The sequence below is a fragment of the Eleutherodactylus coqui genome, chromosome 2 (assembly GCF_035609145.1).
Source record: "Eleutherodactylus coqui strain aEleCoq1 chromosome 2, aEleCoq1.hap1, whole genome shotgun sequence".
Classification (NCBI taxonomy): Eukaryota; Metazoa; Chordata; class Amphibia; order Anura; family Eleutherodactylidae; genus Eleutherodactylus; species Eleutherodactylus coqui.
This window is the reverse complement of record NC_089838.1, coordinates 195,362,280-195,378,773: the sequence shown is the minus strand read 5'-3', so window position 1 is coordinate 195,378,773 and position 16,494 is coordinate 195,362,280. Positions and strand designations below refer to the sequence as shown.

Here is a 16,494-nt window from a genome sequence, read left to right as displayed (position 1 = left end):
ATGTTCTTCCATATTCCCCAATATATATTTATTGCAATGGGCTGTACCAGACCTAGTGAAGTAGCAGTGGAAAAGCAGCTGTCTCTCATGGTGCCGCCGCTGCTCGCTCACACTAGAAAAGGTGTGCTTCGGATGTAGCTCTTCACAGGATGAAAGGGCAATTGTCAAGTTTGTGATGCCATTCCTTATACAGATCGAAGTCTGTGTCGAACAAAATAATAATAAAAATGCAAAAATAAAATAAAAGATTACTTTTCCCTGGAGTGTAGTGCGGTACCTTAGTGTAGGTGGCGAATGGTGGGAAGGGACTCCAGGTGGCAGAATTAACAGTGAAAACATAACTCTGTCTATTACTTCAACAGAACAAGAATCTTCAGCTTTCATTGAATGCAATTTCAGAAGGCAAACTTTACTTTTTAAATGCAGATTAGAATTACATTGCATTTCTCAGTATAATTCACAATTACATTACTTTAACCCTTTCCAGTCCAATTTGTATCCTGGTTTTCCTGGGGGGGGGGGGCTTACTCTTTTTCTGCTGTTATACAACGGCGCTATATGCTGGCTAAAGCCAGTACTGCATGAGGTGACACGTTGGAGAGGCTCCGACAGCAGAGAGGCTGGCAATATACAGTAAGAGAACCCCCGACGGAAGTCTACCAACATTGGAGCTGTACAGTCTTAAATCATAATGTCTTCACAGGTCAGACAGTGGATTGGAAAGGGTTAAGGGGTGGTTTTTAATTTCCTTTACTTAGAGGTAGTCACCACACATTTGCAGGCATGAGGGGCTGACTGGGTAGCTGGAAAACAAACGGGCACTTTCTAACAGTGGATAAGCATGGAATCTCTTCCTATCCCCTATTCATTGCCCTCCTGCTTTTCTTTCTCTAGTTTCTTTTATTGTCCTGATTCCTGAGTTTTCCTTCTGGTAGAACATTACAGTTACATTAGATTCTTTGCTTGATTCTTTTCTATTCCTTTCCTGTTCTTGTAGTTACTGGCTGAAGTAGAGCTATTCTTGGCACAAAAGGGGAAATGATTTACCGGGTTAAATTAGTTATGTCACTAAGGAGCTAAAAATTCTGTATCAAATAATGTCCATACATTACATGGGCAGATCATTGATTCCGATTGCAACTGTTCACCGTCATTAGTGAAATGAGCACCATGTTGGTGTTCTTCTTACAATTGAACTCTTGTCAAATGGACACTAAAGATATGTTCGTTTCACCAATGCAAATGAATGGTTCCATTTGGGGGTTGGATCACAATGCTATTTTCTACACCTGTGACAGAAACTCTAGATAGAATCCCACAGCATAGTGAAAAATCACTGTATGAACACTCCCTTGTACATACATAGTATTATATATGAGTACACTGAAGAGTTTTACACTTTACATATGTTATACACTATACAAATAGTCACGCGCACTCATGACTATATACATGCCTTACAATTCTGTTGGTCCGATTGCACCCTCCTGAAGGCAAGGGGATCCAGAAATCAATGGGGTGGCATTGCAGCAAACACAGACTCCTGCCATATGTAGGCTTCCTCTACAGAGTTGCCGTGTGAGAGGAGCACAGCACTGTTCAGTGATTGGTGGAGCTGTAGACTGACTGCTGCGTCACCAATCAATGAAGCTCACTGGCTCTCCTCATCCCACATCTGCCAGCCGGGTCTACTACATAGCGGGGGATGAGAGCCACTCGTACACACAGCTGATTAGTGAGCACCAGCAGGAACTGCTACTGCTCCCCCGCCTCACCAATTAGCAGTATGCGCAGGTGGCTCTTCTCTCCTGCTATGGAGATTCTCGATACAATAGTCACCTTTCAGCATTGTGACTTGCATAACATTTTATGTTTAATAGTTTCGTCAGGTGCATGGATCTGCATTATAGATTTATATAACTTACAATACTGTCTGATGTATGTTTTAAATTCTGCTTTTTCTTTGCAGTCTCATCCTTTTCAGAGTTTGATAAATGCTGAAGAACGTCTGCAACTCCATTTTGTATAAAATGGTCAGTTAATTCCTTCAGGACACTCAACTGAAAGAAGACAAAAGTTATCACTGAAAAGTCACTTTCAATATCATCCAGTCTGAAAAATCAGACATTACAGCGCATAAAAATGCAACCCAACAGATAGGTCCTCCTTAAGGTAAATGTGTTTTGTGTAAGTTTTGGATCTATTACTTCTGAGACACATTCAAGAAGTGATGTTAAAACTCAAAAAGTTTGGCAGATACTGTATAGCTAATAAACTAAAACTCTGCATGATATGGACATAGTTTATTTACTGCTGTTTGTAGTGAGATAAATTAAAGTTTGCCTCATGTCAGCAACATAAAATATCTCTCCATGTAATGAGCTCAGCTAGAGTGACAGAACTGCTCATGAGGGTTCAGCACTATTTAAGGGGCTGTCCAGGAATACTCTCCCGTCTGATGCGAGATCTGATTTGGAAATATGCAACTATGCTCTGGGTGGCACAGTTGTCAAGGCAACCATCTGACACCAAGCAAATATTTTGCACACGTCCCGCTCTAATTAATGGGACCTGTATATGATACTTGCTGGATGGCGGGTGGTTGCGTGGGGTGACTATGCCTGGACTAAGTAGGAGACGCCTGGCTTGTAAATCATGTAACTGTGTTAGCATTCTCCTCTACCCTTGGCTATGTATTAGTAACAGACTCCATTGTATAGCTACTAGAGATGAGCGAGCACCAAAATGCTCGGGTGCTCGTTACTCGGGACGAAATTTTCGCAATGCTCGAGGGTTCGTTTCGAGTAATTGAAGTCAATGGGCGACCCGAGCATTTTTGTATTTCGCCGATGCTCGCTAAGGTTTCCATGTGTGAAAATCTGGGCAATTCAAGAAAGTGATGGGAACGACACAGCAACGGATAGGGCAGGCGAGGGGCTACATGTTGGGCTGCATCTCAAGTTCACAGGTCCCACTATTAAGCCACAATACCGGCAAGAGTGGGCCCCCCCCCCCCCCTCCCAACAACTTTTACTTCTGAAAAGCCCTCATTAGCATGGCATACCTTAGCTAAGCACCACACTACCTACAACAAAGCACATTCACTGCCTGCATGACACTCTGCTGCCACTTCTCCTGGGTTACATGCTGCCCAACCCCCCTCCCCCCTGCACGACGCAGTGTCCACAGCGCACACCAAACTGTCCCTGCGCAGCCTTCAGCTGTCCTCATGCCTCACCACCCTCATGTCTATTTATAAGTGCGTCTGCCATGACGAGGAACTGCAGGCACACACTGCAGAGGGTTGGCACGGCTAGGCAGCGACCCTCTTTAACAGTGGTGGGGCGATAGCCCACAATGCTGTACAGAAGCAATGAGAAATATAATCCTGTGCCACCGCCATCAGGAGCTGCACACGTGGGCATAGCAATGGGGAACCTATGTGCCACACACTATTCATTCTGTCAAGGTGTCTGCATGCCCCAGTCAGACTGGTAATATGTACCTTAACAGTAACCGCGTTGGTGGTAATGTGGTGGTGACTGCGGACCTAGTAGCGCGGTTGTATTTTGTTGGTTTTCGGAATGTGGCCAGGATTAAGTTGGCCGTGGCGGGGGATGTTTTTGAGGCACTACGTGTCCTCTCCACGTGTCCGTGGTTATATGCACCTTAACAGTAACCGCGTTGGTGGTAATGTGGTGGTGACTGCGGACCTAGTAGTGCGGTTTTATTTTGTTGGTTTTCGGAATGTGGCCAGGATTAAGTGGGCCGTGGCGGGGGGATGGTGGGGGGGCTCTCTTGTTGTGTCGGTAAAGGTGAAATTCTTGGACTGCCACCAGACGAACCAATGCAAAGGCATTTGCCAAGAATGTTTTCATTGTTGGAGGAGGAGGGGGATGTTTTTGAGGCACTACGTGTCCTCTCCACGTGTCCGTGGTTATATGCACCTTAACAGTAACCGCGTTGGTGGGAAATGGCCTCGCCGCCATCATGTCTTTGTGAAGCCTCTGTTTCCAAACCCCAGAGACATACCATTAGCAGCGGTATAGGCAGAGCCCATAATTCGTAACATTTCAGCCGTAGCATTAGGACAGGCCCCACTAACATATCACTAGCAGCATTATAGGGGGAGCACAGTATTAGTTCCATTTCAGTAATAGTAGCACTCAAGACAGGCCCCAGTAACAATTCCGAAGCAGCAGTATAGTGGGAGCATAGTCTAAGTTCCATTTAAGTAATAGTAGCAGCCTACACAGGCCCCAGGAACAATTCCGAAGCAGCAGTATAGTGGGAGCGCAGTCTTAGTTCCATTTCAGTAGCTGCAGTATAGCCAAGGCCCAAGTTACATTTATGTAGCTAAAGTGTAGGCCAACCTCACACACCTTTCTGTACCATGAGTGCAGGCGAAGAACATAGAAATTGCTATGATTACACTGTAGGTGAGGGCCCAAAAAAATTGGTGTACCAACAGTACTAATGTACCTCAGTAAAAATTGGCCATGCCCAACCAAGATGGCAGGTGAAACCCATTAATCGCTTTGGTTAATGTGGCTTAAGTGGTAACTAGGCCTGGAGGCAGCCCAGTTTAACGAAAAATTGTTTCAAGTTAAAGTTCCAACGCTTTTAAGAGCATTGAAACGTATAAAAAAATTTTAGAAAAATTATATGAGTGAGCCTTGTGGCCCTAAGAAAAATTGCCCGTTCAGCGTGATTACGTGAGGTTTCAGGAGGAGGAGCAGGAGGAGGAGGAGGAATATTATACACAGATTGATGAAGCAGAAATGTCCCCATTTTGGATGGTGAGAGAGAACGATGCTTCCATCCGCGGGTGCAGCCTACGTATTGCTTAGGTATCGCTGCTGTCCGCTGGTGGAGAAGAGAAGTCTGGGGAAATCCAGGCTTTGTTCATCTTGATGAGTGTTAGCCTGTCGGCACTGTCGGTTGACAGGCGGGTATGCTTATCTGTGATGATTCTCCCAGCCGCACTAAACACCCTCTCCGACAAGACGCTAGCCGCAGGACAAGCAAGCACCTCCAGGGCATACAGCGCTAGTTCAGGCCACGTGTCCAGCTTCGACACCCAGTAGTTGTAGGTGGCAGAGGCGTCACGGAGGACGGTCGTGCGATCGGCTACGTACTCCCTCCCTACGTACACCATCCTTTTACAGTGCTCCCGCCGACTCAGCCTTGACTGGGGAGCGGTGACACAGTCTTGCTGGGGAGCCATAAAGCTGTCCAGGCCCTTAAAGACTGTTGCATTGCCTGGGCTGTACATGCTGCTCGATCTCCGCACCTCCCCTGCTACCTGGCCCTCGGAACTGCGCCTTCTGCCACTAGCGCTGTCGGATGGGAATTTTACCATCAGCTTGTCCGCCAGGGTCCTGTGGTATAGCAACACTCTCGAACCCCTTTCCTCTTCGGGAATGAGAGTGGGAAGGTTCTCCTTATAGCGTGGGTCGAGCAGTGTGTACACCCAGTAATCCGTAGTGGCCAGAATGCGTGTAACGCGAGGGTCACGAGAAAGGCATCCTAACATGAAGTCAGCCATGTGTGCCAGGGTACCTGTACGCAACACATGGCTGTCCGCACTAGGAAGATCACTTTCAGGATCCTCCTCCTCCTCCTCCTCCTCAGGCCATACACGCTGAAATAATGACAGGCAAGCAGCATGGGTACCATCAGCAGTGGGCCAAGCTGTCTGTTCCCCCTCCTCCTCCTCCTCCTCATGCTCCTCCTCCTCCTCCTGAACGCGCTGAGATATAGACAGGAGGGTGCTCTGACTATCCAGCGACATACTGTCTTCCCCCGGCTCTGTTTCCGAGCGCAAAGCGGCTGCCTTTATGGTTTGCAGGGAACTTCTCAAGATGCATAGCAGAGGAATGGTGACGCTAATGATTGCAGCATCGCCGCTCACCACCTGGGTAGACTGCTCAAAGTTTCGAAGGACCTGGCAGATGTCTGCCAACCAGGCCCACTCTTCTGAAAAGAATTGAGGAGGCTGACTCCCACTGCGCCGCCCATGTTGGAGTTGGTATTCCACTATAGCTCTACGCTGCTCATAGAGCCTGGCCAACATGTGGAGCGTAGAGTTCCACCGTGTGGGCACGTCGCACAGCAGTCGGTGCACTGGCAGATTAAACCGATGTTGCAGTGTCCGCAGGGTGGCAGCGTCCGTGTGGGACTTGCGGAAATGTGCGCAGAGCCGGCGCACCTTTACAAGCAGGTCTGACAAGCGTGGGTAGCTTTTCAGAAAGCACTGAACCACCAAATTAAAGACGTGGGCCAGGCATGGCACGTGCGTGAGGCTGCCGAGCTGCAGAGCCGCCACCAGGTTACGGCCGTTGTCACACACGACCATGCCCGGTTGGAGGCTCAGCGGCGCAAGCCAGCGGTCGGTCTGCTCTGTCAGACCCTGTAGCAGTTTGTGGGCCGTGTGCCTCTTCTCTCCTAAGCTGAGTAGTTTCAGCACGGCCTGCTGACGCTTGCCCACCGCTGTGCTGCCACGACGCGCGACACCGACTGCTGGCAACGTGCTGCTGCTGACACATCTTGATTGCGAGACAGAGGTTGCGGAGGAGGAGGAGGGTGCTTTAGTGGAGGAAGCATACACCGCCGCAGATACCAGCACCGAGCTTCGCAATTCTGGGGGTGGGTAGGACGTGAGCGGTCCCAGGCTCTGACTCTGTCCCAGCCTCCACTAAATTCACCCAATGTGCCGTCAGGGATATGTAGTGGCCCTGGCCGCCTGTGCTTATCCACGTGTCCATTGTTAAGTGGACCTTGGCAGTAACCGCGTTGGTGAGAGCGCGTACAATGTTGCGGGAGACGTGGTCGTGCAGGGCTGGGACGGCACATCGGGAAAAGTAGTGGCGACTGGGAACTGAGTAGCGCGGGGCCGCCGCCTCCATCATACTTTTGAAGGACTCCGTTTCCACAACCCTATACGGCAGCATCTCAAGGCTGATAAATTTGGCTATGTGGACGGTTAACGCTTGAGCGTGCGGGTGCGTGGCGGCGTACTTGCGCTTGCGCTCAAACACTTGCGCTAGCGACGGCTGGACGGTGCGGTGAGAGACATTGGTGGATGGGGCTGAGCACAGCGGAGGTGAGGGTGTGGGTGCAGGCCAGGAGACGGTAGTGCCTGTGTCCTCAGAGCGGGGTTGGATCTCAGTGGCAGGTTGGGGCACAGGGGGAGAGGCAGCGGTGCAAACCGGAGGCGGTGAACGGCCTTCGTCCCACCTTGTGGGGTGCTTGGCCATCATATGTCTGCGCATGCTGGTGGTGATGAGGCTGGTGGTGGTGGCTCCCCGGCTGATCTTGGCGCAACAAAGGTTGCACACCACTGTTCGTCGGTCGTCAGGCGTCTCTGTGAAAAACTGCCAGACCTTAGAGCACCTCGGCCTCTGCAGGGTGGCATGGCGCGAGGGTGTGCTTTGGGAAACAGTTGGTGGATTATTCGGTCTGGCCCTGCCTCTACCCCTGGACACCGCACTGCCTCTTGCAACCTGCCCTGCTGCTGCCCGTGCCTCCCTCTCTGAAGACCTGTCCTGTGTAGGCGTTGCACACCAGGTGGGGTCAGTCACCTCATCGTCCTGCTGCTCTTCCACCGAATCGTCTGTGCGCTCCTCCCTCGGACTTACTGCCCTTACTACTACCTCACTGCAAGACAACTGTATCTCATCGTCATCGTCCTCCTCACCCACTGAAAGGTCTTGAGACAGTTGCCGGAAGTCCCCAGCCTCATCCCCCGGACCCCGGGAACTTTCCAATGGTTGGGCATCAGTGACGATAAACTCCTCTGGTGGGAGAGGAACCACTGCTGCCCAATCTGAGCAGGGGCCCGAGAACAGTTCCTGGGAGTCTGCCCGCTCCTGAGCATGTGTCATTGTAGTGGAGTGAGGAGGCTGGGAGGAAGGAGGAGTAGCAGCCAGAGGATTTGGATTTGCAGCACTGGACGGCACAGAACTGTGGGTGGATGATAGCTTGCTCAAAGCACTTTCTGCCATCCATGACAGGACCTGCTCACACTGCTCATTTTCTAATAAAGGTCTCCCGCATGGACCCATTAATTGGGCGATGAATGTGGGGACGCCAGAAACGTGCCTCTCTCCTAATCGCGCAGCAGTCGGCTGCGATACACCTGGATCAGGAGCTCGCCCTGTGCCCACACCCTCACTTGGGCCTACGCGTCCTCGGCCACGTCCACGTCCTCTAGGCTTACCCCTACCCCTCAGCATGCTGTATTACCAGTGATTTCCCAGGCAGGAAATAAATTGGCGCAAGCCTGCAGGACAAATAGAATGTTTCCCTTTTTGGGAAACGGAGGGCCCACTGACTATATTCAATCAGATAAGATATGTGTTGCACAGAAATGCAGTTATATGAAGTGCAGCACAGCGGTTACTTTTCCCAGGCAGGAAATAAATTGGCGCAAGACTGCAGGACAAATAGAATGTTTCCCTTTTTGGGAAACGGAGGGCCCACTGACTATATTCAATCAGATAAGATATGTGTTGCACAGAAATGCAGTTATATGAAGTTCAGCAGAGCGGAGACTTTTCACAGGCAGCAAATAAATTGGCGCAAGCCTGCAGGACAAATTGAATGTTTCCCTTTTTGGGAAACGGAGGGCCCACTGACTATATTCAATCAGATAAGATATGTGTTGCACAGAAATGCAGTTATATGAAGTGCAGCAGAGCGGAGACTTTTCACAGGCAGCAAATAAATTGGCGCAAGCCTGCAGGACAAATTGAATGTTTCCCTTTTTGGGAAACGGAGGGCCCACTGACTATATTCAATCAGATAAGAGATGTGTTGCACAGAAATGCAGTTATATGAAGTACAGCAGAGCGGTTACTTTTCACAGGCAGCAAATAAATTGGCGCAAGCCTGCAGGACAAATAGAATGTTTCCCTTTTTGGGAAACGGAGGGCCCACTGACTATATTCAATCAGGTAAGATATGTGTTGCACAGAAATGCAGTTATATGAAGTGCAGCAGAGCGGAGACTTTTCACAGGCAGCAAATAAATTGGCGCAAGCCTGCAGGACAAATAGAATGTTTCCCTTTTTGGGAAACGGAGGGCCCACTGACTATATTCAATCAGATAAGATATGTGTTGCACAGAAATGCAGTTATATGAAGTGCAGCACAGCGGTTACTTTTCCCAGGCAGGAAATAAATTGGCGCAAGACTGCAGGACAAATACAATTTTTCCCTTTTTTGGAAACGGAGGGCCCACTGACTATATTCAATCAATAATATATGTCTTCTGGCCCTGCCTACACAATTCTCTCCCTGTAGTATTACTGCAAGGTGCAATGCTCTGCAGACAGCCGATTTTGAAAAGAAAAAAATATGCAACACTGCTAACAGCAGCCTGCACAGTACTGCACACGGATAGATGTGGCCCTAAGAAGGACCGTTGGGGTTCTTGAAGCCTACACTCACTCCTAACACTCTCCCTACCTAAGCACCACTTCTGTCCCTGTAGTATTACTGCAAGGCGCAATGCTCTGCAGACTGCCGATTTTGAAAAAAAAAAAATTTGTGCAACACTGCTAACAGCACCCTCCACAGTACTGCACATGGATAGATGTGGCCCTGAGAAGGACCGTTGGGGTTCTTGAATTCTACACTCACTCCTAACACTCTCCCTACAGCAGCACCAGCAGCAACACTTTCCCTCAGCTAACTCACAAGGCATCTGAGGCGAGCCGCGGGAGGGGCCGACTTTTATACTCGGGTGACATCTGATCGCCCCAGCCACTCACAGCAGGGGGGTGGTATAGGGCTTGAACGTCACAGGGGGAAGTTGTAATGCCTTCCCTGTCTTTCAATTGGCCAGAAAAGCGCGCTAACGTCTCAGAGAGGAAACTGAAAGTAACCGGAACACCGCGTGGTGCTCGTTAAGAGTAACGAGCATCCCGAACACCCTAATATTCGCACGAATATCAAGCTCGGACGAGTACGTTTGCTCATCTCTAATAGCTACCAATACCTTGCATGAAGTAAAGATGTATTCACTGTCCACATCACAGCAGTGGGGTGTAAGAGAAACACATGCCTCAGCACTGATACAGATCTATTACATGAATAAAACTGTTGTTTATACTAATTCTACACAATTGCAAAGTTGTTAGAGCATATTTTGATATTTACACTAACCTTGCATTTTCATGTTATTGTCTTTGTTGCAATCATCTCTTACATATATCTTCACATTTAATTTATTAGTTGAATTTGTTTTTTTGTAAGCAGAGGAGTTTAGAGATGGCAGGTATGCTGCTGTAGGGAAATGCCCCCCTGAAGATCCTTGCACCCACTGGAAGAAATCTCACTGTGTAGTTAGCATTTTGTGAGGGGGCACTATTACTGTGTGGAGGCCCAAAAGGGATACTGTTACTGTGTGGACACCAAAGGGTGCAATATTTCTCTTTGGGGGGCACTATTACTTTGTGAGTGACCAAGGGGGAAATGGTTATCATCTAGGGCATTGTGAGTTAATTTTTGCAAAGATGAGTCATGGCTGAAAGAAGCCACAGCAGTCTGGGCCGGATGGAAAAGAAAAGTGAAAGTGAAATATGCAAGTCAGAGATGATGTTTCCTGTGAGTCACTGATTCTAATTGTGTTATAATATATAGTCTGCTATATATATATTTATATATATATATATATATTTATATATATATATATATATATATATATATATATATATATATATATATACCCTAGCAATGCCACTGAGTCCCACACATTCAAGCAATAAGTTTAGGGGAAGGTCTGATATTTGCCCTGGAGCCCATTTGACTCTAGTTACACCCCAGCCCGTACCACTGGTAAATTTGTAGTACTAATAACCAGTATTTTGCTTAAACTAATTGAAACATGTTGGACAATGAGATATTTAAAGATGTTTAAATCAGTAAAGCAATCAGTAGACTGCTGGACCAGATTAGTTTCCAGACACAGATTAGCCCTGTAGTTCCCCAGAAAAAACAAATTTTTTAACAAAATATGTGATTTGCTTACCTTAATTCCATATGATTCTAACAACATCTCCAAATCCTAAATAAAAATGAAGTCAAGGTTTAATAGGTATAAAAAAAAGTGTTGTATTTTCTAAAAAAGGGAAATGACATGACAGAAAAACTCATAAATTTATTGTCTTGACACTAACAATTATAAATAAACTGCAGTACATCAAAGGATTTCAGTGTTGCAAGATATAGCATTTAAATAGCATTTTAAGTTTATCTTAGGAGCTCATAGGAACTGACCTTTCTCTTTAAAAGGAATAAGCATTTTAGCTGCTAAGTATAGTGAGTAAGTTATTTCTAGATAGTTGGATGTATGGAGACAGCAACCAGTAGACAATTTCTGGGATTAGTCTTATATTGCTAGTGCATTTAATCATCTCCCAATGCTTCGGTGCATTCCTCAAGCTTCCTATTTAAACTATTTACAATCAGCAATGGCACTAGGCAGGGATTCCTCCTGTCTGCAATAATTTTCACCCTGGTTATGGAGCCATTTGCAACCTATATTAGATTCTCACAAAACATCAACGGAATCAGAGGGAGGGGGACTTGTTATTTGTATAGCGCCAACTTATTTCGCAGTGCTTTCAGGTAATTTGTTTATTACTAGAGATGAGCGAGCACCAAAATGCTCGGGTGCTCGTTACTCGGGACGAAATTTTCGCGATGCTCGAGGGTTCGTTTCGAGTAACGAACCCCATTGAAGTTAATGGGCGACTCGAGCATTTTTGTATATCGCCGATGCTTGCTAAGGTTTCCATTTGTGAAAATCTGGGCAACTCAAGAAAGTGATGGGAACGACACAGCAACGGATAGGGCAGGCGAGGGGCTACATGTTGGGCTGCATCTCAAGTTCCCAGGTCCCACTATTAAGCCACAATAGCGGCAAGAGTGCCCCCCCCCCTCCCAACAACTTTTACTTCTGAAAAGCCCTCATTAGCAATGCATACCTTAGCTAAGCACCACACTACCTCCAACAAAGCACAATCACTGCCTGCATGACACTCCGCTGCCATTTCTCCTGGGTTACATGCTGCCCAACCCCCCTCCCGCACGACGCAGTGTCCACAGCGCACACCAAACTGTCCCTGCACAGCCTTCAGCTGCACTCATGCCACACGCTGGCCTCATAGCCACACCACCCTCATGTCTATTTATAAGTGCGTCTGCCATGAGAAGGAACCGCAGGCACACACTGCAGAGGGTTGGCACGGCTAGGCAGCGACCCTCTTTAAAAGGGGCGGGGCGATAGCCCACAATGCTGTACAGAAGCAATGAGAAATATAATCCTGTGCCACCGCCATCAGGAGCTGCACACGTGGGCATAGCAATGGGGAACCTATGTGCCACACACTATTCATTCTGTCAAGGTGTCTGCATGCCCCAGTCAGACCGCGGTTTTTTATAAATAGTCACAGGCAGGTACAACTCCGCAATAGGAATTCCGTGTGCACCCACAGCATGGGTGGCTCCCTGGAACCCACCGGCTGTACATAAATGAATCCCATTGCAGTGCCCATCACAGCTGAGGTAACGTCCGATTAAATGCAGGTGGGCTTCGGCCCACACTGCATGCCCCAACCTGACCGGGGTTTTTAATTCATAGACACAGGCAGGTACAACTCCCTATTGTGAAGTCCCTGTGGACCGACAGCATGGGTGGGTGCCAGGAAGCCACCGGCGGTACATAAATATATCCCATTGCATTGCCCATCACAGCTGAGGTAATGTCATGTTTAATGCAGGTGGGCTTCGGCCCACACTGCATGCCCCAGTCAGACTGGGGTTCTTTAGAAGTGGACACATGCAGTTACAACTCCGTGTGGACCGACAGCATGGGTGGGTGCCAGGAAGCCACCGGCGGTACATAAATATATCCCATTGCATTGCCCATCACAGCTGAGGTAATGCCATGTTTAATGCAGGTGGGCTTCGGCCCACACTGCATGCCCCAGTCAGACTGGGGTTCTTTAGAAGTGGACACATGCATTTACAACTCCGTGTGGACCGACAGCATGGGTGGCTCCCTGTAACCCACCGACGGTACATAAAAATATCCCATTGCATTGCCCATCACAGCTAAGGTAATGTCATGTTTAATGCAGGTGGGCTTCGGCCCACACTGCATGCCCCAGTCAGACTGGGGTTCTTTAGAAGTGGACACATGCAGTTACAACTCCGTGTGGACCGACAGCATGGGTGGGTGCCAGGAAGCCACCGGCGGTACATAAATATATCCCATTGCATTGCCCATCACAGCTGAGGTAATGTCATGTTTAATGCAGGTGGGCTTCGGCCCACACTGCATGCCCCAGTCAGACTGGGGTTCTTTAGAAGTGGACACATGCAGTTACAACTCCGTGTGGACCGACAGCATGGGTGGCTCCCTGGAACCCACCGGCGGTACATAAATATATCCCATTGCATTGCCCATCACAGCTGAGGTAATGTCATGTTAAATGCAGGTGGGCTTCGGCCCACACTGCATGCCCCAGTCAGACTGGGGTTCTTTAGAAGTGGACACAGATGCATTTACAACTCCCTGTGGACCCACAGCATGGGTGGCTCCCTGGAACCCACCGGCGGTACATAAATGTATCCCATTGCAGTGCCCATCACAGCTCATGTAACGTCAGCTTTAATGCAGGTGGGCAAAAAATTAATTGGATTACACTGTAGGCGAGGGCCCCAAAAAATTGCTGTAGCAACAGTACTAATGTACGTCAGAAAAATTGCCCATGCCCAACCAAGAGGCCAGTGAAACCCATTAATCGCTTTGGTTAATGTGGCTTAATTTGTAACTAGGCCTGGAGGCAGCCCAGTTAAAATAAAAATTGGTTCAGGTGCAAGTTTCAACGCTTTAATGAGCATTGAAACGTATAAAAATTGTTTACAAAGATTATATGACTGAGCCTTGTGGGCCTAAGAAAAATTGCTCGTTCGGCGTCATTATGTCAGGTTTCAGGAGGAGGAGCAGGAGGAGGAGGATGAATATTATACACAGATTGATGAAGCTAAAAGGTCCACGTTTTTGATGGTGATAGAGAACAATGCTTCCATCCGCGGGTGCAGCCTACGTATTGTTTAGGTATCGCTGCTGTCCGCTGGTGGAGAAGAGAAGTCTGGGGAAATCCAGGCTTTGTTCATCTTGATGAGTTAAAGCCTGTCGGTACTGTCGGTTGACAGGCGGGTACGCTTATCTGTGATGATTCCCCCAGCCGCACTAAACACCCTCTCTGACAAGACGCTAGCCGCAGGACAAGCAAGCACCTCCAGGGCATACAGCGCGAGTTCAGGCCACGTGTCCAGCTTCGACACCCAGTAGTTGTAGGGGGCAGAGGCGTCACGGAGGACGGTCGTGCGATCGGCTACGTACTCCCTCACCATCCTTTTACAGTGCTCCTGCCGACTCAGCCTTGACTGGGGAGCGGTGACACAGTCTTGCTGGGGAGCCAGAAAGCTGGCAAAGGCCTTAGAGAGTGTTCCCCTGCCTGTGCAGTACATGCTGCCTGATCTCCGCGCCTCTCCTGCTACCTGGCCCTCTGAACTGCGCCTTCGGCCACTAGCGCTGTCGGATGGGAATTTTACCATCAGTTTGTCCGCCAAGGTCCTGTGGTATAGCATCAGTCTCGAACTCCTTTCCTCTTCGGGTATGAGAGTGGAAAGGTTCTCCTTATACCGTGGGTTGAGCAGTGTGTACACCCAGTAATCCGTAGTGGCCAGAATGCGTTTAACGCGAGGGTCACGAGAAAGGCATCCTAACATGAAGTCAGCCATGTGTGCCAGGGTACCTGTACGCAACACATGACTGTCCTCACTAGGAAGATCACTTTCAGGATCCTCCTCCTCCTCCTCCTCAAGCCATACACGCTGAAAGGATGACAGGCAAGCAGCATGGGTACCCTCAGCAGTGGGCCAAGCTGTCTCTTCCCCCTCCTCCTCACCCTTCTCCCCCTCCTCCTCCTCCTCCTCCTCAGCGCACTGAGATATAGACAGGAGGGTGCTCTGACTATCCAGCGACATACTGTCTTCCCCCGCCTCTGTTTCCGAGCGCAAAGCGTCTGCCTTTATGCTTTGCAGGGAACTTCTCAAGAGGCATAGCAGAGGAATGGTGACGCTAATGATTGCAGCATCGCTGCTCACCATCTGGGTAGACTCCTCAAAGTTTCCAAGGACCTGGCAGATGTCTGCCAACTAGGCCCACTCATCTGTAAAGAATTGAGGAGGCTGACTCCCACTGCGCCGCCCATGTTGGAGTTGGTATTCCACTATATCTCTACGCTGCTCATAGAGCCTGGCCAACATGTGGGGCGTAGAGTTCCACCGTGTGGGCACGTCGCACAGCAGTCGGTGCACTGGCAGATGAAACCGATGTTGCAGGGTGCGCAGGGTGGCAGCGTCCGTGTGGGACTTGCGGAAATGTGTGCAGAGACGGCGCACCTTTCCGAGCAGGTGTGACAAGCGTGGGTAGCTTTTCAGAAAGCGCTGAACCACCAAATTAAAGACGTGGGCCAGGCATGGCACGTGCGTGAGGCTGCCGAGCTGCAGAGCCGCCACCAGGTTACGGCCGTTGTCACACACGACCATGCCCGGTTGGAGGCTCAGCGGCGCAAGCCAGCGGTCGGTCTGCTCTGTCAGACCCTGCAGCAGTTTGTGGGCCGTGTGCCTCTTCTCTCCTAAGCTGAGTAGTTTCAGCACGGCCTGCTGACGCTTGCCCACCGCTGTGCTGCCACGACGCGCGACACCGACTGCTGGCAACGTGCTGCTGCTGACACATCTAGATTGCGAGACAGAGGTTGCGCAGGAGGAGGGTGGTTTAGTGGAGGAAGCATACACCGCCGCAAATACCACCACCGAGCTGGGGCCCGCAATTCTGGGGGTGGGTAGGACGTGAGCGGTCCCAGGCTCTGACTCTGTCCTAGCCTCCACTAAATTCAGCCAATGTGCCGTCAGGGAGATATAGTGGCCCTGCCCGCCTGTGCTTGTCCACGTGTCCGTTGTTAAGTGGACCTTGGCAGTAACCGCATTGGTGAGGGCGCGTACAATGTTGCGGGAGATGTGGTCGTGCAGGGCTGGGACGGCACATCGGGAAAAGTAGTGGCGACTGGGAACTGAGTAGCGTAGGGCCACGGCCGCCATCATACCTTTGAAAGCCTCCGTTTCCACAACCCTATACGGCAGCATCTCCAGGCTGATAAATTTGGCTATGTGCACGTTTAACGCTTGAGCATGCGGGAGCGTGGCGGCGTACTTGCGCTTGCGCTTCAACACTTGCGCTAGCGACGGCTGGACGGTGCGCTGAGAGACATTGGTGGATGGGGCCAAGCACAGCGGAGGTGAGGGTGTGGGTGCAGGCCAGGAGACGGTAGTGCCTGTGTCCTGAGAGGGGGGTTGGATCTCAGTGGCAGGTTGGGGCACAGGGGGAGAGGCAGCGGTGCAAACCGGAGGCGG

The 16,494-nt window shown here is 49.5% G+C and overlaps 1 protein-coding gene across 6 annotated transcripts in view; it reads right to left on the bottom strand.

The window, feature by feature from the left end:
• The window catches only part of LOC136612061 (collagen alpha-1(VII) chain-like), a 268,004-nt gene that overhangs the window by 14,524 nt on the left and 236,986 nt on the right, over positions 1-16,494 (bottom strand). For all 6 annotated transcript variants that reach the window (XM_066592145.1, XM_066592146.1, XM_066592144.1 and 3 more), the window contains 2 exons: positions 11,036-11,071; positions 1,926-2,060 (listed from right to left, as the gene is read on the bottom strand). In XM_066592145.1, the coding sequence (XP_066448242.1) occupies positions 1,926-2,060; positions 11,036-11,071 (171 nt within the window). The remainder of the gene's footprint in view (positions 1-1,925; positions 2,061-11,035; positions 11,072-16,494) is intronic.